The sequence below is a fragment of the Mizuhopecten yessoensis genome, unplaced genomic scaffold, assembly GCF_002113885.1.
Source record: "Mizuhopecten yessoensis strain PY_sf001 unplaced genomic scaffold, ASM211388v2 scaffold10919, whole genome shotgun sequence".
NCBI classification, from domain to species: domain Eukaryota; kingdom Metazoa; phylum Mollusca; class Bivalvia; order Pectinida; family Pectinidae; genus Mizuhopecten; species Mizuhopecten yessoensis.
In genome coordinates this window covers 1,352,923-1,376,401 of record NW_018408787.1, presented here as the reverse complement: position 1 = coordinate 1,376,401, position 23,479 = coordinate 1,352,923, and the positions used below count along the sequence as shown (strand labels likewise).

The window sequence follows — 23,479 nt, the reverse complement described above, 5'->3', positions numbered from 1 at the left end:
CAACATGAACAGCAGGGGTATTTTCCGGCGTAATGGTGGGTGTTTTCCGTGTTCTGACCTCTTTTTCCTTCAAAAACTGAAAAGATACAAATGAAGTGAAAGTTAGATGTTGCATCACCAAATTTCAAAGTAATTGTGAAATGTGTCTACTATAAATCTGAACACTGACTTTTCTGATATTCATTCTACATGTAATCCGTCATGATCGACATATCTTATTTTACCAAAGGTTACACACAGGTACATTATACACAGTAAATAATATATATATACATGTTTATCTAATAAAAAGGATTAAATGTCCATGTGAAGGAGGTAAATATCGAGAAAAAAAGATTAACGACCGCCTAAAAAACTAGCTGCTTTCACCCTTCACAGAAACCTGGAGAGCCCTGTGAAGGGTGAAAGCAGCTAGTTTTTCAGTCGGTCGTTAATCTTATTTTTTCTACATGTATATATATATATATATATATAAAATGTAAAAAGAAATATTCTCAACAACGAGTCTTTAATACTTTCATCTCTTCTAGGAGATTCTTCACAGTAAAAGAGATGAAAGTACTTAAGACTCGTTGTTAAGAATTTTTCTTTTTACATTATTTCTTCGTCCGTATACGAAAGGATCATTTTTCTGCTTTTATAATATATATGTTTACAAGGTTATAGGATTTAAATGTTCACATTTAAGTCTTATCAACATTTCGTAATGGTGGACTGGTGTTACAATCCCAGGTTGGGGTTCGAATCCTGTTCGTGTCAGACCCCAAGATGTTAAAATTAGGCAGTCTTCTCACTCAATGCTAATTAAGCACTTAACATTTCTTGATTGAAGAGGGATTGGTTGGCTTGTTGTCCGGATAATGTGTCTGAATGAATTATCATGTCAATGTGTATGCGGCGTGATATTTCAGTGAGTCAGCAATAAAAAAATGGTTCAAGTGTGCACTGTCACAAGCAGACACCATCTTTATATGACATACATTTTAAAATCAGTTACTTAATAATATAAAGAGGCTTTAAACCCCACTAAACAAACTTATCAACATTTTCTTCATAACCTTACCCATGTTCCAGGTTCTCTAATTCCAGTTATTGTATCGTTCCTTGGTGATGCTAGCTCAGGCAACAGTGCGTTGAAATAAAAAGATTTCAATTTGGGTAGCATGGAATTGTTCCAAAATTCTTTGTTCTATGAAATCCTTTCAATCTGAAGCTGATAAGGATTTGTAGTACGGACAATGAAGTCTGCCCATGGCAAATCAGCGACATTTAATTGCCCTTGAACTTGATAGTAGAATGGATGGCTTTGTTTAAGACGTAGATGGGTTAAGGGTCCAAAATGTTCTAAACAAAAGTTTTTCACTTGTTTCAGTTTTACAGCTTCATGTAGATTTATTGGCTTGGATTGGAGCAAATTCTTTATTTCCAACAGACCAACTTGCCCATCTTTCATAACTACTTTCCCATCTGTACTGGCAGCAAGAAACTTATGCTTTTTGGATATCATTAAACCACATCGCTCTACACTGACATCTTCCTGGAGTTCTGCTTTCTTGGCGGTGTACTCTTTCACAGTCATTGCTTCTTCATTAAGTCCTCTTCTGGTGAAGACATTTCCTTTGAAAGAGGAATAAAGGAGAGACTGCACTAATTTCTTCACTGGTAGTGACGGGTTCCGTTTGGCAATGGATGAAAAATTTGATGCTGTAATCCTCTTCGTCCTCTCGTCCAACCACAGTGCAGAATAGGACTGTTGTTTTGTCAGCTGGTCAATGGATTTTAATGTCTCATGAGTCAAATTGATGTGTCTGTTCAAGAAGGTGTTTTTTCCCCTCTAGCTCACCTACGGGAAGATCAGGTCTGCTGCCCAATGCCTGTGGTCCATATTCTAACCTAGCCTTTTTTCCATTTGCCTGCTTTCCCACCTGATATTTTCTTTTCCATCTGCGGGCCATTGATTCCGGTTTTTCTATCCCTCTTCTCATATAGTTTACGAAAAAAATTATCCAGGTTCTGTTGAAGTACACTTCTTCCAAATAAGTGGAGACCATAATGGGCCAAGGTTTTTCCGTAAACACCCACCAAAACATCTTGAATGCCATGACCCTCTATTGCAGCGGTTGCATAATTTGCCACCGTCAAATTTGGCTCTAATAGCCATCCATGATTCAGCTAAATTTGTTGTGGAATTTCCTAACAGGCGGTTACTTTTCATAGCAACATGATCCAGAAGGATGTTAACATCTCTCAGCAGCATATAGTTAATGTCACACACAATGGTGTCTGATTCTTCTCTTGATTCCTCCTATGCGTCAAAAGATGGGCAATCTGCCCCTACTGTTAAAATTGCCTCTATGATACCTGGTATAGAATCAGCAAAAGAATCCTCACTGTTGCCTGCCGTCTCTTTATCTGTTCTTGGTGTTGAGGTACATGTAGCTCAATTGGATTTGGTAGATGTTTTTAGCCCTGCAGGAATCTGAACACTTCTCATGATTGCCCAAAATATGAAAAATAGAGTTTCTGATATCATGATCAAGCTGCTTCAATGCAGACTTCTTATCTGGTTCCTTTGATCGCAAACGAATCGCACACCTTACTGCACTTGTGAGTCTAACTCTGTGAGGCCGTTTTTGCCTTTGTACATTGGAACAGTGTCAACGAGTTTTTCCAAACTGCTTCGCAAACATTTACATACATAGTTGTCACACTCTAATTTCTGTACATCTTTACCCCAACCTACAACATTTTCCTGGATCGTGGCAAATACTGATGAATCCCCATCAGCGATAACTTTACTATATCTTAGCTCATGGATTTTCACTGCCTGCTGGAAACCTTCCAAAATTATGTCCGATTCCATAGCCTGTGAGCTGTCAGTCCAGTTCTTAAAGCATCTGTGTGGCCTGGCCTGTGTACCTTCTACCTCTGCGTGACTCCAAATGTAGCAATGCTTGTTTCTCACACCGATGTGTAGCAGCTTACCCGTGTCAGCGCCAATGATGACAGCCACTCCCCCAAATGCATTATATGAATGCTTATGGGACCTTTTACTCCATCCACCATCGCATATAACAGTTATGCAAGGAACCCTTTCATGGTAGTGACCCTTCTCCATGGCAATCCGTCTCTCTTCTGCACCTGCAGCCAACAAATCATCTTGGATTGCTAGTTACCAATTTCCTGTTCTATTGTTGAACAGGTTTGCTGGGATAATCCTGGTGAACTTAACGTAGCCAAGGTCTCATTCAGGTGAGCCACTCCACCACCTGTTACCATACTTCCCCATATCGCTCTTATATTCACATCGTAATGGTTTGTGCGTCCATTAGAAATTTTAGGGCTAGTATCCAACCTGAATTTCTGCTAACACCCCTGACACTCTGCCTCCAGTACACTAGCAAGACCAAGCGTCTTAATTTCAGTTAAAATTGTAATGGGTGTCTGGTCTTTAGCAACAATCTGCTTCAAGTGTTCACATTTGGCAACATGCAACGTAATATTAGTCATATGCTGTTGTAATAAATTCAGATTCATAAGCTTATACCCGTCATATGATGTTGATGACACACGGCTTATAACAAACTGAAATGGCTTATCAACTGACACTCGCTTTACACTGTACAACTGTTTTTGTTTAAGAAACAATAACCTGTTCGCACCTGCCCTTCGTTTTGTTCTAATTTTGTACCTGCTCAGAATTGAACTCCGCGCAATGTTCAATTTCAGATTCAAATTGTCTGTTGTCAGGTACGTATACCGTGTTTCATAATACATACCCACCAATGACTTATGTACGTAAACCGTGTTATATAATATATACCAACCACTGACTATTGTACGTATACCGTGTTATATAATACATACCGACCAATGACTAATGTACGTAAACCGTGTTATATAATATATACCAACCACTGACTAATGTACGTATACTGTGTTATAAAATACATACCCACCACTGACTAATGTACGTATAACGTGGTATATAATATATACCAACCAATTACTAATGTACGTATACCGTGTTATATAAAACATACCGACCAATGACTAATGTACGTATACCATGTTATATAATACATACCCACCACTGACTAATGTACGTATAACGTGGTATATAATATAAACCGACCACTGACTAATGTACGTATACCGTGTTATATAATACATACCCATCAATGACTACTGTACGTATACCGTGCTATATCATATATACCAACCACTGACTGAAGTACGTATACCGTGTTATATAATACATACCGACCACTGACTAATGTACGTATACCATGTTATATAATATATACCGACCACCCTGACTAATGTACGTATACCGTGTTATATAATATATACCACCCACTGACTAATGTACCTTTACCGTGTTATATAATACATACCGACCAATGACTAATGTACGTGTACCGTGTTATATAATATATACCAACCACTGACTATTGAACGTATACCATGTTATATAATATATACCAACCACTAACTAATGTACGTATACTGTGTTATATAATATATACCGACCACTGACTAGTGTACCTTTACCGTGTTATATAATACATACCGACCAATGACTAATGTACGTATACCATGTTATATTAAATATACCAACCACTGACTAATGTACGTATGCCGTGTTATATAATACATAACGACCAATGACTAATGTACGTATACCGTGGTATATAATACATAACGACCAATGACTAATGTACGTATACCGTGTTATATATAATATATACCAACCACTGACTAATGTACGTATACCGTGTTATATCAGATATACCAACCACTGACTAATGTACGTATACCGTGTTATATAATACATACCGACCACTGACTTATGTACGTATACCGTGTTATATAATACACACCGACCACTGACTAATGTACGTATACCGTGTTATATAATACATACCCACCACTGACTAATGTATGTATACCGTGTTATATAATACAGAGCGACCAATGACTAATGTACGTATACCATGCTATATAAAATATACCAACCACTGACTAATGTACGTATACCGTGTTATATAATACATACCCACCACTGACTAATGTATGTATACCGTGTTATATAATACAGAGCGACCAATGACTAATGTACGTATACCATGCTATATAAAATATACCAACCACTGACTAATGTACGTATACCGTGTTATATAATACATAACGACCAATGACTAATGTACGTATACCATGTTATATAATACATAACGACCAATGACTAATATACGTATACCGTGTTATATTATATATACCAACCACTGACTAATGTACGTATACGTGTTATATAATATATACCCACCACTGACTAATGTACATATACCGTGTTATATAATATATACCCACCACTGACTAATGTACTTATACCGTGTTATATAATATATACCCACCACTGACTAATGTACTCATACCGTGTTATATAATATATACCCACCACTGACTAATGTACATATACCGTGTTATATAATATATACCCACCACTGACTAATGTACTTATACCGTGTTATATAATATATACCCACCACTGACTAATGTACATATACCGTGTTATATATTACGTACCCACCACTGACTGTAAAATATATATTGTATCTTTGTCCGTTGGTGTCATGTATAGTTCGTCCTTGCGTTTTGAGGGTAAGATATATTGTATCTTTGGCCGTTGATGTCATGGTATAGTTCGTCCTTGTGTTTTGACGGTAAGATATATTGTATCTTTGTCCATTGATGTTATGGTGTATATTGTCCTTGTATGTTGACGGTGAAGTTGATCGTACTTTTGTCTGTTTACAATATGGTGTGTTTTGTCCTTGTGTGTTGACGGTGAGGTATATTGAAACCTTGTCCGTTGGAGCTTTGGTATATTGTGTTTTTACTATAGTGTAAACTACTGTTCCGCTCAGGTCTGACAATTATACAGTAAAGGCAGTATTGACTGTGTAGTGTTAGAGAACGAACATATTTATTAAATATGTCACTCTTTCTGGATTCACGATGTTATTGAGCGACTTGTCTCAACGAGTAAATAATGAAGCATGATCTTGTCTCATGACTTGTAAATGGAGATTTGTGTATATTTACCTGTGTTAACATCCATAACGTAAAAAGCCGAGATGAATGAAGTGATACCAGCGTACCCCTCAGCAAAAATGCATCTGACCGAACACTCAACAGCCTATGTTTGCTATGATTAATGTAACACACACACACACATGTGATTGTGCCTTGAATATTTAGTCATAGATACAGTATGCCAAAAAAATTATACTGAGCTGCGTAATACGACTTTTGAGTCTGTCTATGACTCATCGGCGATGGTGTGGTACAAAAAGTGGGCAATCCAAATTGTCTTAACTTCTGTTGAAACAAAGGTGCACGTGCCTATACCCCTTAATTAACTAATATAAAACTTTAAATGGGTACTTGTTATTTTAAAAATAAATAATATGTAAAGAGTGTATATTATGAACTGTTTCACTGTGCGAAAAGACAGATGTGGTTATCAAGGTTACAGCCCACCTCGGCGACTAAAACAATCCACAAGCAGAGTCCACCACGTTGTACCAAATCAATAAGGCTGAATCTGTGGATATAGCATAGAGTAATGTACAGTAACTAATATGTACCCTGTTATACATGCTAATGCAGTGAGGTTTGGTTTGAAAATACAAATACGTCATGAGAAACGCTATCTCAAGTAAAACTTATATAGTTTGTGTTAACATTGTCTTTTACATGATACTGTATCTTGTTACAGTCGTGCAATGAATAGGCAAGACATATGATACTATCAAAATCAATGCTTATTCCAAGTTTTCTTTGAGTCGAAAATGTACAGTTTGAGGTGTATAGATTATATACTCGTAAAGTCAAAGTATTTGTTGATCTAAAATAAAATGTATACAAAACTGCTTCAGTTTCAATTATGTTCACGTTTCTAAATAGGTAAATCTTAAACTCTAAAACTACGCAAAGGATATTTTAGCAAAAAAAAAGGTCCAAAAGATTTTTCGCCTCGCTTCGCTCGCCGAAAGATTTGAGTCTACGCCCCCTCTTTCAAATATCCTAGAAACGCCCCTGAATAGAGCATGACTATCGCTATTTGAGAGAACAAGTGACTGGGAACTACATCATATGCTTCAAAGGATACCTATTAACACTAAAAATAGACACACCCAGAAAGGTATCAACCTTTTTCTTAAATACAAGACACATTCGTATGGTTAGGGGACAGGACTGGATTTGACATCCTACGGGTTTCGCACTGGACCTAGCATAACATGGACAGAAGAAAATCGTACAAAGGTAAGCAAACTGTTGTTACTGTGAATGAATGGTGAATATACTTTAAGGGGCGGGGGGGGGGGGGTCAATATTCCTACAGTTACTGTTTATTTATTTTATTGTATCGAACTGTTTGATGATGCTTGGTTATTCTAATCTTGCTTAACTTTCCAATCGATTTTAAAATTATCCAACGAAAATTGTATATGCGTAGTCGGTTGATAATGTATAATAGCACAATCGGCTTTCAATAAGGCGGACGGGGTTCAATTACCCAATCGGACGGGGAAAGGTCAGGAGTCAGTAACCTGTCGCGTGGAATTTCTCCTAGTACATTTGTACTCCAGTAACCTCATACATTAAGACCACCGCGCTTCCAAATCGACCAACAAGAGTGATACGTATCGGGAAAAATTGATTGGAAAACGTGTTTATTGTGCATTCGTTGTAAACTGGGTGATTTTGAATCAGGGGACAATTTGTCAAGATGTAATTTGATTTTCAAGCCATTGATAAGTATATATAATTTACTAATATTTACAATGTTACTCGAAGCAAACTTTTCCAAAATTCACTATCTCTTGAAATAAATACTTTCTTCGTACATACCTTTCTTTCAAGACTGCAATGTACTAAACGTCGATTCACGGACATTATCACATAAATCTATAACATTGGGGGCGGTTTGCCTTGAACATTGCTGCTTTGAAATAGACATGACCAAAACGTGTTGTTTCTGAAAATTACAATAATTACAATGCTGTTGTGGCGTGACATTTTCCTGTCGTGAAATAGTTTTCGCAGATCGGGAAAGTTATTACGGAAAATTGACTGAAGTAAATAAAATATAAATAAAAAAGTGACAATTTTCAAAGCTAGATAATGACAAAATGCTACATTAAGGAGTTTTTCAATGTGTTGTTTATTACGGTTAATGATACATAATTTGTTACAATACATCAGTGGAAGTAAAAGAGTCTGTATATATGTAAACAAGTGGGGGGTTTATGGACATGATTGGGAAGAAAATGTCACAGAAAGGCAGCATATATTCTTAATACATGTTAAACAAATATAAAAATAAACGCTATCACGGTATAATTCGTAACATATCTTAAAAGTGTGTAGTATAACTTTCAAAACAAACTTAGCCGTTATCATATCTTGCACTCTCACGATTAAACAAATCAAACAATTATGACAAGCATAAATATGTTTTCAATTCGTCGATCGCCAACGCAATTCATTAAAAAAAAGGGATTGGATAGTGTTGCTTACCTAACAAAATAAAAATAATTTTACTTTAAGAACATAATATCCAAATTAAGTCACATTTCAGAAAGTAATAATAAATATATCTTGTACACCCAGGTTCTGTCTCCTCGCACGAAAACTTACCTAAGAACAAAACGCAAAATGAGCACACAGACTCGCAAACAGGTTATACAATATTGAATTATAATACTGACTTACATGTATTAACAGACTCGTTATGTCAACTTGGTTTGCTTTTATTTTCTAGTTCAGTTCAACGGCAAATGAAAAACCAACAAAGTTGGCAAAGTATCTCTACTTCCACATTTGTCATGACGATAATATAAAAAAAAGTATTTCTACTCTCATATATGGTGTTACAATATTATCAAGAGTAAATCGACTTTCTCGTATTAGTTTTAACAATAATTTAAAGAAATACTGAACTACACACAGAAGTATTTACATATAACAACTTACTCAGACAATCTAGAACTAGTAGGTGTATGACGGGTGACCAGTAATACAGACACAACCAATGCATTGTTAAGGCACCGGTAATACCAAAGAATTATGTTTTTATGATTGGGAAAAAAGTGAAGTATTGAGGTCGATTGCTTTCTTCTTAATGATGTGCAAGATGTGACAAAAAATATTGTTAATGACACTTTAAAATGCAAACGTTGTTAGATAACCGTAAATCGTTCTGAAATGTAGTCAAAATGCGAAACGTTCTGCCCATTGCTGCTTAATTTGATAAGTATGGACCCATCTTAATAAATTGTAATAAGTGTCTGTTATGAAATAATTCAGCAAATATGCAATGATATTAAAGATGAAGCCACTTGATTACGATAAATGTGGCTTATTTTCAATAGTTCAGAGGCAAATTTCGAACGCTTCTAAGATTACCTTTGGAAGGTTATGCAAATTTTCTTTAATTTCCATTCTTAAATGTGAAAATTCATGAAAGAAACACAAACCCTGAATCATCTGTTATACAATTGCAGCAAATAATTAAGTCTATGGAATTATTATATTAGTTTTTAGAGGTTAGAGAAATTGGGTATATCATGTCAGATGAGGCCATGTTTGACCCTATCTAAGGGAAATAACACTTACATTTATTTTGGAACTACTTTTATACAAATGTTTAAGGTCATTTTTTTTTTATTTGCAGTAAATATCAAGAACATTCCTTTTATTTAATGAAACTTTTTGAAAACAATTATAATGCTTCAATAAATGAAGAATTATTTAATAAATACATGCATATATACAATATTACTAGTACTAGATTTAATATATAAAGTGTACCTTATATATCATACTCTCAAAAATAAGTGCACCATATTCATCAGCCAAACCATCACAAGAGAAGAAAGGGTTCTTCTGAGTATAAATATTCTGGAAACCAAAAGAAAATAAATATATATGTATTGCAGTATTAAAAGGTCATGATGACTATGACCAATATGACAGTTCGGGTTTGTGGAAGTTTCTATTTATAAATTTTGTGTGTAAATAAACATAACCAAATGCATTTATCTAAATATATATGGAATACACAAGCACCAGTAACATGTACTTACCATAAACATAGAGAGTAATCAGATCCTTGCATGTGACTTTCCCCCTTTTCTTGCACATATACATGCACTCTGTAAGAAAAAGAAATAGCAACTGACTATAACAGAAAAAAAATATCATTACCTCATTTCTGACTGTACATATTTTCAGTAAAATACAGGAAAAAATTTCAATTTCTAACCCAATTAGACATCACTCGCTTTTTTCCACCACCGCTGGGGATCGAACCGAAATTCTTGGGAGAGTGATTGGTCTGAAGCTCACGCTTGATAGCACACAGTAGTACAACGACTGTGCGCGTTAACGATCACGGCTACCGAGGCACCCGATACAATGCAGTACAGTTATTCAAATCATAAATAATAATAATAATAATAATATTTATTTTCCACATTTTTAAGATATATAAATAAATAATAATATTTTAATAATATTTATTCGGTAAAAGCAAGATACAGGTACAAATATCACATATGATCACAGATTTCAATTGCATAATAATCACAGATTTATCACAGTATTTAGTATAAGCCTACTGAATACCAAAGTTTCTTTTTAACTACTTACAAATAACAAATATTGTCAAATAATACTGCTTGCTCTTCTTCTGAGTCTTTTCTTCAAAGAGAGTTGTACTCTGTGACATGCTACATTTTGTAAAACCCCAGTTTTGCTGTCATTGTGATGTGGACATACATGAATATGTAGTATTACAGCAAAAAGCATGCCATGATACCCTTTAAAGTGAAACGCCTCTTTTAAAAAGTGTTAATGAAGTGCTGATATCTCCTACCCATCTAATAAATCTGTTACATATATATGATTTAAACCATATCAACACTACAAACCATTTGGAAAAGGAAGATAAGTACTGGTTCAGTATAGCTATATACAATATTTTATGAAGCATTTACCAGCTATAAATCAATGAATTTCACAGAAGAAGATCTGTAGTCTTCCAGAAGATGATCTACTTGGCATGGTTCATCATCTTCCTCATACATGACTTCTTAAACTGCCGCAGAATCACCATCTTTCCCAGACAAAGTACATGTCACAGTTCCATTGTACCATACTTTCTTTTGGCCGTCTATCCACTCATGTGAAATCCGCCTCCCAACAAATTATATCCTTTGATTTCGCTGGGATCTACTTGATCTACAAAAACAATTATTTACAAATAAATATAAATGTATTTGTTTTTCAAAATACACAACTTACTAAATGTGAATGTATTGTTATATAACAAAAGGTCTAATGGGCCTGAACAGCACACATGAAAACCCGGAAATATGATCAACACATAGGCAGGGCCATGACATGAATATGTGTACCAAGTTCAGAACAATAGACACCATTGAACAGGTACATACCACACCTGTATCATACAAATGTGTGATATATCCTAGGATCATGGCCATGACACTATGATAACAATATGCTATGGCCCAGACACACTTTGTAGATGTCACTGATTCACGACCTTCGAGATATGACCCTGTGTTAGGTTGTGACACATCCTTGGTCATGGGAAACAATTCTGTGAAGTATAATAAGAATCCAAGCAAGGAGTGCATAGATATTGTGGACAGTGTCATACAATAATATGCAACAAATATATGTGAGCATATCAAAATGTACCTAGTAAAACGTAGAAGTCATTTGAGGAAAACGTGGACACACAGACAATCGACAACACACCATGGCATAAGCTTAAACTTGATCCTTCAGACAATGTCCCTAAAGTCAAAATCATATGCATTTGACTATACAAATAAAATTAAGATTAACAACATTAATACCTTGTGGAAGTAGGCACAGCAGGGATTCTGTCTACTGAGTCTGATGACTGGGTGCATGTATGTGTCGAGGTAGAGGCTTGCAGGGCTTTCTTCTGATGGGACTGAGATGAAGGAGTTTCCGGTGTTACAACATGAACAGCAGGGGTATTTTCCGGCGTAATAGTGGGTGTTTTCCGTGTTCTGACCTCTTTTTCCTTCAAAAACTGAAAAGATACAAATGAAGTGAAAGTTAGATGTTGCATCACCAAATTTCAAAGTAATTGTGAAATGTGTCTATTATAAATCTGAACACTGACTTTTCTGATATTCATTCTACATGTAATCCGACATGATCGACATATTTTATTTTACCAAAAGTTACACACAGGTACATTATACACAGTAAATAATATATATATATACATGTTTATCTAATAAAAAAGGATTAATGTCCATGTGAAGGAAGTAAATATAGAAAAAAAAAAGATTAACAACCGCCTAAAAAACTAGCTGCTTTCACCCTTCACAGAAACCTGAAGAGCCCTGTGAAGGGTGAAAGCAGCTAGTTTTTCAGTCGGTCGTTAATCTTATTTTTTCAACATGTATATATACACATGTATATATGATGAAAGTACTTAAGACTCGTTGTTAAGAATTTTTCTTTTTACATTATTTCTTCGTCCGTATACGAAAGGATAATTTTTCTTCTTTTATAATATATATGTATACAAGGTTATAGGATTTAAATGTTCACATTTAAGTCTTATCAACATTTCGTAATGATCGACTGGTGTTACAATCCCAGGTTGGGGTTCGAATCCTGTTCGTGTCAGACCCCAAGATGTTAAAATTAGGCAGTCTTCTCACTCAATGCTAATTAAGCACTTAACATTTCTTGATTGAAGAGGGATTGGTTGGCTTGTTGTCCGGATAATGTGTCTGAATGAATTATCATGTCAATGTGTATGCGGCATGATATTTCAGTGAGTCAGCAATACAAAATTGGTTTCAGTGTGCACTGTCACAAGCAGACACCATCTTTATATGACATACATTTTAAAATCAGTTACTTAATAATATAAAGAGGCTTTAAACCCCACTAAACAAACTTATCAACATTTTCTTCATAACCTTACCCATGTTCCAGGTTCTCTAATTCCAGTTATTGTATCGTTTCTTGGTGATGCTAGCTCAGGCAACAGTGCGTTGAAATAAAAATGATTTCAATTTGGGTAGCATGGAATTGTTCCAAAATTCTTTGTTCTGTGAAATCCTTTCAATGTTTTTCACTTGTTTCAGTTTTACAGCTTCATGTAGATTTATTGGCTTGGATTGAAGCAAATTCTTTATTTCCAACAGACCAACTTGCCCATCTTTCATAACTACTTTCCCATCTGTACTGGCAGCAAGAAACTTATGCTCTTTGGATATCATTAAACCACATCGCTCTACACTGACATCTTCCTGGAGTTCTGCTTTCTTGGCGGTGTACTCTTTCACAGTCATTGCTTCTTCATTAAGTCCTCTTCTGGTGAAGACATTTCCTTTGAAAGAGGAATAAAGGACAGACTGCACTAATTTCTTCACTGGTAGTGACGGGTTCCGTTTGGCAATGGATGAAAAATTTGATGCTGTAATCCTCTTCTTCCTCTCGTCCAACCACAGTGCAGAATAGGACTGTTGTTTTGTCAGCTGCTCAATGGATTTTAATGTCTCAGGAGTCAAATTGATGTGTCTGTTCAAGAAGGTGTTTTTCCCCCTCCAGCTCACCTACGGGAAGATCAGGTCTGCTGCCCAATGCCTGTGGTCCATATTCTAACCTAGCCTTTTTTCCATTTGCCTGCTTTCTCACCTGATATTTTCTTTTCCATCTGCGGGCCATTGATTCCGGTTTTTCTTTAGAAGTTTTACTGGACATCAAGGTACAATCCCTCTTTTCATATAGTTTACGAAAAAAAATATCCAGGTTCTGTTGAAGTACACTTCTTCCAAATAAGTGGAGACCATAATGGGCCAAGGTTTTTCCGTAAACACCCACCAAAACATATTGAATGCCATGACCCTCTATTGCAGCGGTTGCATAATTTGCCACCGTCAAATTTGGCTCTAATAGCCATCCATGATTCAGCTAAATTTGTTGTGGAATTTCCTAACAGGCGGTTACTTTTCATAGCAACATGATCCAGAAGGATGTTAACATCTCTCAGCAGCATATAGTTAATGTCACACACAATGGTGTCTGATTCTTCTCTTGATTCCTCCTGTGCGTCAAAAGATGTGCAATCTGCCCCTACTGTTAAAATTGCCTCTATGATACCTGGTATAGAATCAGCAAAAGAATCCTCACTGTTGCCTGCCGTCTCTTTATCTGTTCTTGGTGTTGAGGTACATGTAGCTCAATTGGATTTGGTAGATGTTTTTAGCCCTGCAGGAATCTGAACACTTCTCATGATTGCCCAAAATATGAAAAATAGAGTTTCTGATATCATGATCAAGCTGCTTCAATGCAGACTTCTTATCTGGTTCCTTTGATCGCAAACGAATCGCACACCTTACTGCACTTGTGAGTCTAACTCTGTGAGGCCGTTTTTGCCTTTGTACATTGGAACAGTGTCAACGAGTTTTTCCAAACTGCTTCGCAAACATTTACATACATAGTTGTCACACTCTAATTTCTGTACATCTTTACCCCAACCTACAACATTTTCCTGGATCGTGGCAAATACTGATGAATCCCCATCAGCGATAACTTTACTATATCTTAGCTCATGGATTTTCACTGCCTGCTGGAAACCTTCCAAAATTATGTCCGATTCCATAGCCTGTGAGCTGTCAGTCCAGTTCTTAAAGCATCTGTGTGGCCTGACCTGTGTACCTTCTACCTCTGCGTGATTACAAATGTAGCAATGCTTGTTTCTCACACCGATGTGTAGCAGCTTACCCGTTTCAGCGCCAACGATGACAGCCACTACCCCAAATGCATTATATGAATGCTTATGGGACCTTTTACTCCATCCACCATCGCACATAACAGTTATGCAAGGAACCCCTTCATGGTAGTGACCCTTCTCCATGGCAATCCGTCTCTCTTCTGCACCTGCAGCCAACAGATCATCTTGGATTGCTAGGTACCAATTTCCTGTTCTATTGTTGAACAGGTTTGCTGGGATAATCCTGGTGAATTTAACGTAGCCAAGGTCTCATTCAGGTGAGCCACTCCACCACCTGTTACCATACTTCCCCATACCGCTCTTATATTCACATCGTAATGGTTTGTGCGTCCATTAGAAATTTGAGGGCTAGTATCCAACCTGAATTTCTGCTAACACCCCTGACACTCTGCCTACAGTACACTTGCAAGACCAAGCGTCTTAATTTCAGTTAAAATTTTAATGGGCGTCTGGTCTTTAGTAACAATCTGCTTCAAGTGTTCACATTTGACAACATGCAACGTAATATTAGTCATATGCTGTTGTAATAAATTCAGATTCATAAGCCTATACCCGTCATAGGATTTTGATGACACACGGCTTATAACAAACTGAAATGGCTTATCAACTGACACTCTCTTTACACTGTAAAACTGTTTATGTTTCCGAAACAATAACCTGTTCATACCTGCCCTTCGTTTTGTTCTAATTTTGTACCTGTTCATAATTGAACTTCGCGCAATGTTCAATTTCAGATTCAAGTTGTCTGTTTTCATGTTCATTTTGCATTTATACATGTATTTATGCTGATACGTCCTTTTTCTCATAGTTGAATGCTTCTCTCCTGCCATTCCAAAGTGCCTGTATCCTTTTCCACGGTATATGGCCATTTTAAAGGGGTTTTGTGGTAATTATCTTACTAAGGATACGTCAACGTCGTGTTCCTGTTGCCTATTGGTTGCTGTACTTGCCACGTTCTTGTCGTTATATGTTTACATATTTACAACATCCGCGTATGATAATTGTAGGTCAAATAAACACAATAATAAAAAAACCTATACTTAAATCATCTATAAAATTGGGTAAAAAGGAATAATATTGCATAAAACATATATTTTCATACAAGTACGACATCTGTTGACGTAACGCAAATTTGTAGTGTCAATTCTTACCAGAAAATCCACCCGTCTCTGTTTAGACTGACGATCGGATCACCAGAATAGAGGATAATGTATCGTTATTCCCCAAAGGTCCTCTCTGCCTATAAAAACACATGATCCATTATTTTAACGTTTTGTTTCTAGCAATGAATGTTTTTGTAAACACTCGGAACAATAGACCGAACAACACTTCCGGTCAACAAAGGAAAACTATGCTCCAAAATATAAACCCACTTTCTACAATTTTATTTCTAGTTATGTCTCAAAGTACACAAAAGTATTATATTCGATAAATTCTAAATCTGGATTGAAAAGATTGTGGGATATTGATGCAATATGTTATGCTTTATACATCAAGGTATATTACTAGCTTGAGTAAGATATTCCTTCGCGGTAAATGGAAGTCCATCGGCACAGAAACGTATGGTGGACCTTAGAATAAAACACTCCTCCTGGCGATCTTTCTAGGCCAATCTCCCAAGATTTCCAATGCTTTCCGAGGGGTGAAAATATGCAAACTCGCCCTCTCATGAATGTGATTTTTATTTTATTATACCGAGTGTCATGTTTAGGTGTTTCACCACTTCACCATTTTTAAAGGTCCTTGTGTTGATTTGACATAAACCAAGACTTCATCTCAACAGTTGTCGAATGAACCAACCATGAATGTGATTTGATAACACCCTGGCACTGGGACGAACCGTGCACATTCATCTAAAACAAATATGTACAAACTACATTAAATAAACCAACAAACCCATGCCTGTAGATACAAATTAGGTGCTAGAGTGTATGAGTGAGTGATTGAGATTAATTTGTGTCCTTATATAATTATTTATGTCTTTTGGGGTTTTCAATTTTTTTTTTTTTTTTTTTTTTTTTTTTTTTTTTTTTTATATATATATATTTCTGTTTTCTTTTAGTTAATTTTCTATTTGATTTTCCAACTCATCTCAAGACATGTATACTTCAAATAAGTCCTGTTACATTTCTTTATCAGAATACATGCATGTATCAGTTTTGCTTTATTTCATGTTGCCATAGCAAATTTAAGTTGCTCAAGTTCAAGACGTATATCCATATATTTAATTCGATTTGAATACTGTGTATATTTATAACAGTATATTTAATTCTTCTTGACACAAATTTTACAACTATATTAAATATTAATATCGCAAAGTTTGTATTTTTTTTCTCCAAGGATTTTTTTTTTTTTTTTNATGTAAATATTGTATTCAATGTCTTCAAATATCAAAAGTATGCTGGAAGCCATGGAGAGAGCTTATATAGGCAAAGCCAGTTGCTCAATCCTTTTGTTTAATCAATAAAATATATTTGAAATGAAAACGAACCGTGCACGCATACGTTTGGCGCATGTAACAATTTTTGGAATAACACCCTGGCACTTGGACGAACCGTGCACGCATACGTTTGGCGCGTTTGATATTTTTTGGAATAACACCCTGTCTTTTTATCTTTGTAAAACGAGCAAGTAACATTGAAAATGTTCACATCTTTCTTAACCAATCAGATTACGAGATTTTAACTATTACCTATTAGCATGACCCTTAAACACGTTTTTGTATAAACGGAGGGTGTGACCTGTCTGGGTACAGTGGGACGGGGCCCAATAGGGGAAATCGAGGTTTAAATCTTTAAAAAAAAATGTGCTATTGGAGGGATTTATCACAATTCGGCCTGGAGTATCCTTGGGCAAAAGGGACTATATTTTGGTTAAACAGAGGGTATCGCCCTCTGGGTGAAAAGCGGCTGGGCCAAATAGGGGAATTTGAGGTCGATTTTTTTAAATCCTTCTTCTCCTGTACCACTCGAGAAATGTTAACTTAGTTGAGAGCATCCCTTGGGTAAAGGGGGCTGAATTCTCTTTAATCGCAGGGTGTCGCCCCCTTTGGGCCAGAGGGTCGGTGCCCTAATAGGTAAAAATCTAGTTTAATCTTTAAACTCCTTTTCATTCAGTTTGATAGGAGTGATTTTTACAGAATTTGGTCAAAAAAGTTATTCGGCAAGGAGGACTGAAATTGTTTTAACAAAGAGATATATACTTGTAACACTTTAACAACAGACAGAATACCACTGCTGGAAATTGTTACTAAGTGTTAAAACTGTTTTGCCCGCATGGCTATAATTTGGATAAATCTTATCTGATAAGACAATCATATCAAGAGAAATAATAAATATGACAAAAATGAATATAATCAACAACACAGTTTTCGAGTAGAAAACATCAGCAAGGTTAGACCGGGATTCGAACACTGCATTTCCGATTGTTATACTACTGTTCTAAGCAATTGAGCTACCCGGTCAACGAAAGTGTCCTGGCCTAACTGAGCTGCACTTTATCCAACCGAAATTAAAGGGAAGTTACTCTTTATTCTATATACGAAGAACCACAGTACAGTGGGACAGGGATCCTTAAGCAGAAATAAAGTAGGAAGTCTCTTTATTTTCTAAAATTAATGAGCTTATAATGAATACATCGTGCGCAATCAGAGGCGTCTCTATGAAACTGTTACAATGAATAGTGCATAAGATACCAGTTTTCTGCAATAGGTAATACAATCTCGCATTACAAAAATGGGTGGTCGGGTGGTGCATTGGATAGCGCATTTGCCTTTCACCAAGGCGGCCGGGGTTCGATTTCCTGATCGGACGTGAAAAGGTTGGGGTCACCTGCCCGACCACGTTGGTTTTCTCCGGGTACTCCGGTTTCCTCCCACAATATGACCCCCAACCGGGCCAACAAGAGTGATTAATATAAGTTGAAATAACTTGTTTCATAATTGTTGTAAAATAAATAAAGTTTATATATACAAAAATGTCTGTCGTAACGTAATAGACTCCTAATATGACGAGACTATTCACGTATACCGCCCATACAATGCGACACTACGTTCGTTTATATATTTACATGTATATAAATAGATGATATATAATACAGAGTTTTGACGTCATATTCTGATTACATACATGTAAAACATATTCAATGTATCAAATATCGACTTTACGTAAGTTAAATTAACTCCAGAACATACTTTGGATATCTTATTTTATATTACTTCTAAAACAAGCAAGTATCTTACGATTTACATTTCATATGTTTTTACATTTATACAGTTTCAATGACATTAAAACCAACCTACTTGTAGAAATGTTCGTTTGTTTTCATAAAAAATATATAAACTGAGGTAAATGCTATCTGTAATCCTTAACATATTTTCAATAGAGTATTATAAGTGATACGCGAAATTTTAGACTTGTCTCGGTGAATCGAATACACTTTTTTTTCTAAAATTATTTTCTCTCTGCAACTCAGTTTTGCCCATTCATACCACGATTCTTTTAAATATCGCGTTAAACAACAAATACTGAATCTCCAGATTGTAGTGCCCAGCCGTTTCCTTATATTGTATTCACATTGAGCCAGTTTCAACATTAATGGCTAAAACTACCACTTACCTATGACTATGCTCAATATTTTAACAAAACAAATGTTGCTTTATATAAGCAACCTCCTTATGAGTGCACCATGTGTATGGTAAATTACATAGCCAGGGTTGTGAACAAGAAACACTTTTACGCGATGGACATTGTCATGATAAACAATTAAAGCTATTAATTTTTCAAAGTTTGTACAGATAGCAATCGTATTTTGTCTGAGGTGGTTTGTGGTCAATTAGACAGGTACATGTTGATATTTGAGTTTCGCACATTGATTAAGGATGAATCTCTGTTAGTATTTATCTTGGTAGTAAACGTATATGAGGTAAACACTCGGTTGATCGTTTAATACCACTATAAAACAATACTAATGTCACCATGTAGATCGTGTAATGATGAAGATCGTGTAATGAGAAAATGAGACACCTTCCGTTACTCACTGTTGTAAGAGGCAACTAATGTGGAAACCCACTGCAGGATCGGAATTTTGCATTGTGCCTTCTACCTGGTGACAAGTAAGCGGCCAATGTAAATCTGCTGTACTCATTGCAACATTGGAGACTCCGTGTTTATATCTACCTCCTATATAACAAGGTTTTAGCTTCTTTTCGCAACACCGCAATTTTGATCGTTCTCTAAATGGGGAGGGACAAAGGTCCTGTCCACAGACTATGGTATACCAAAGTCAATAAAATGAGGAAAATCGCAACAAACTTGTTAACCAGTAAATTAAGACAGGATGGAACAATGTGCAGGGTGCTTTTTGCATACTTTCATTGAGATAGCAGCACTAAGTCGAAAACAGATCTGAAACATCTTAAGGAGGCAAACACACCTTCTTACCTCATTCTATACATATTACAAAACACACAAATACATCATATTCATTGATGCACGCCATATATGGTCTTACATGTATCTGTTATATACTATAATACTAAAACCTTGTTGGCTGTGCCCCACGTCATTGGGGTCAATACAAAAATCCATTGTATGCCATCGTGGATCACAGTCGCAAACCTGTTTATCTCAAACAGAGGTTTCAACAACATTTTAAAGAAAAACGAGGACATTTTCGGGGTTCCTTAAATACTTCCTCACTTGAGTTCTTGTCCAGTTGCCCTGTCACCCTGGTTTGTCTGGATTTCGATGTCAGAATTAAGGTTATTGTAATTTTTTTCTTACTGAAATAAAATTGAGATTCTGCAGTGTAACCAATTTTCATGATGCAATATTTATCATACTTTTATTGAATCCCTCTATTTAAGTTTGCCCTTTTCTCCCTATCATGACGCCCCAGTGGTGCCATAGATTGAATAAGAGGGGAATAACGACGATTCATTCCCTTAAAACATCAAGGTTATTAAAATAGGATACATACTTCCGACTAAGACACATTGGGCTATTAGAATGTTGGTTATTAACACTTACCCGATTTCAGAATAATAAAAATCAGTTTTCAATTTCAATGACCATATACAAAATTGATATCTGCGTTTTTAGTTTCATTTTCATCCTGGATCCGAAAGTAATTCTATATGAATATGACAGCAGGTAAAAAAAAAACACCACGAGGTCCATGACTATTTGATCACTCAACATTTTCTTGGTCAACTCTTTTAATGACCATTCTTAATAACTGTGGGAATGTATATTTGTAGGTTAAACTCCACAGTTCAGTCACCTGTCTGCCGCGTTAATTTGATTTAACTCATTTGGTATCCTGTGTATAATGTAAAAGTGCATATATGTTACGATGGAATTCTTTGTGAAATAAATTAAATGAATCTAACTTTATGCACTTTTTCAGATCCCAATGTGGATTATATCAGACCAACTGATAGAAAGAACAGCAATGAATTATATGTACCCATACCGTACGTCCGTGACAATGGTGAGGACAGAAGTGTATCGAGTGGCATGGCGTTCGGAAATTATGCCATATCTAATGAATATGCTGTTGAGGATCCCCACTGGAACACGATGGCATACAACTCAAAACGTCACTGGTTCAAGGCCAACTGGTCGGAGGTGAGTACAGGATATGTAACGTCATGGTTCAACGACAATATTACATGAATCTTGCAGCGAGAATTCTGGCTTCCAAATTAAAATGTTGCTTCTGAAACTGAAACATCGCTGAAATCCAGTGTTTTAAATTGTAGAATCTGGAATGTATAGAATTTTAGACCTCCAAGGAATAAACTCGAATTCTGAACACAGGTGTTCTTCGCAATAACATCATCGTTAAATTACTTTTAAAATAGAATTTGAAAATAAGCTTTATTTGTAGCATATGTAAGTCTCTTTATTTTTGTTTTCAAAGACTATGTTTATTCATTATACAATTAAACATATACTGGTATATACATTTATTTAATTATGGGCATGTGAGTGCAACGTTTATATATTTGTACGTTAACTACTTATTTAGTAATACTTATACAGACAAACTACATGATCAATGCATTGTTGTTTCTTCAAATGATTGATGTGTTAAAAATAGAACAGATCTCATGGTTATGTGGTACCCACAGATAATAACTACGACTTAGTATGTGTTCCTAAACGTATTGGTAGTGTAGTAAGTTAATATACAAAACAATGTAAATAAAGTCCTTATCATACATGTATCACGGCATCACCGGACTTGTTACACGGTGAAATACTACGGCATACACCCTATTCAACTGTTAAACTATAAGATGTTTGCATGTTCTTTTTGCTTGCAAGACTTATAAATAGACGTTCAGAATGCATCACATGATTTTCAACAAATTTCACAACTCGATTGTTTAGCATGACATTTTACCCTGCTACACAATAGCACACCTACTTACACCCCTACCCAACAAAACAACTACACACAACCGCACATTATGTTTTCTAAAAGTTAAATCCCTTTCTTTATCACGACTAACTCACTTTAGTTTCTGAAAGGTTGAAATATGACGCAAACCTGAAGTTGGGTTTGTGTGAATACTTAACAACAAAATTGTACAAATTGTTTAGGTTTCTGTGGAGTGTCCATAAGGTTTCGTATTAGCGCAATCTAGTTTTCAACCAATGACAAAAAGTTGGTATACGGAACGCATAAGATACAAATTATATAACGAAAGTATTTTTTAGCACACTAATTAATGTGTAATTCCATTGCTGGTAAACATCTAAAGGAAACAACAATAGCATTTATATCTGAGCAAATTAGCATGAGCTATGTTTTAATATAAAATCAAATCAAACCTATAAAATTACTAGTTGACTGTTGGTTGCTATTCTTCAGCAATATGTGGAGTCAAACAGCCGATCAGATGATGTGAGCCGTGACGAACACAATTATAGATCCAAGCGCCGCCATGGCCGAGAAGATTTTGCCCGTCCTTCTCCACGAGACAAGAAAGGAGGAAACACAAACATCAAACACTCAGCTCTGGCAGTATTCATGGTAGCGGTGGTTGTAGCTATCCCACTGTTGATTATCTTCGTCTTCAGGAAAGGTATTTATCGTTGTCATCCGAATCAAATACATGATTATTTTTATTTTAATGTCTTCTATGCTGGGCATGGTACAATATACTGCAACAAATCGTTCAGAAAAAATAGACTTATCAACAGATCTCCATATCATATAAGTGATAACATGTAAAATCTCATATTGTACCAGTGCTTATCAATATATTCCTCGTCAGACAGAACTACTGATCTACCACCCAATGAAAAAAAAAGAGTTATATTTGGAGTCCCCTACCAGTAATGAGATATGATGACAAACCAATATGTGTTGCATAACACACGAAACACATTGTGGCTGCTCTCTTGCGACAGCCAGAGGCCATACTCTAGGCTCTCTCCGCAAGATCTTTCTGATATTTAAACCAATGTCCTGTTTAACATAGTATCTGGAACACTTTCATTTCATCAGATTTTATTGACTTTATATATGTCAATTTGATTGGACATCGGGCTAGGCCTATTTAAGTCCTTTCCAAACTTATTT

At 35.8% G+C, this 23,479-nt stretch overlaps 1 protein-coding gene across 1 annotated transcript in view; it reads left to right on the top strand.

Annotated features, from left to right (window-relative positions):
• Positions 1-7,163: 7,163 nt before the first annotated feature.
• LOC110463640 (mucin-3A-like) overlaps positions 7,164-23,479 on the top strand; it is a 39,334-nt gene continuing 23,018 nt past the window's right edge. The window contains exons 1-3 of the mRNA XM_021518423.1: positions 7,164-7,329; positions 21,293-21,513; positions 22,766-22,979. Of these exons, the coding sequence (XP_021374098.1) occupies positions 7,305-7,329; positions 21,293-21,513; positions 22,766-22,979 (460 nt within the window). The 5' untranslated portion in view covers positions 7,164-7,304. The remainder of the gene's footprint in view (positions 7,330-21,292; positions 21,514-22,765; positions 22,980-23,479) is intronic.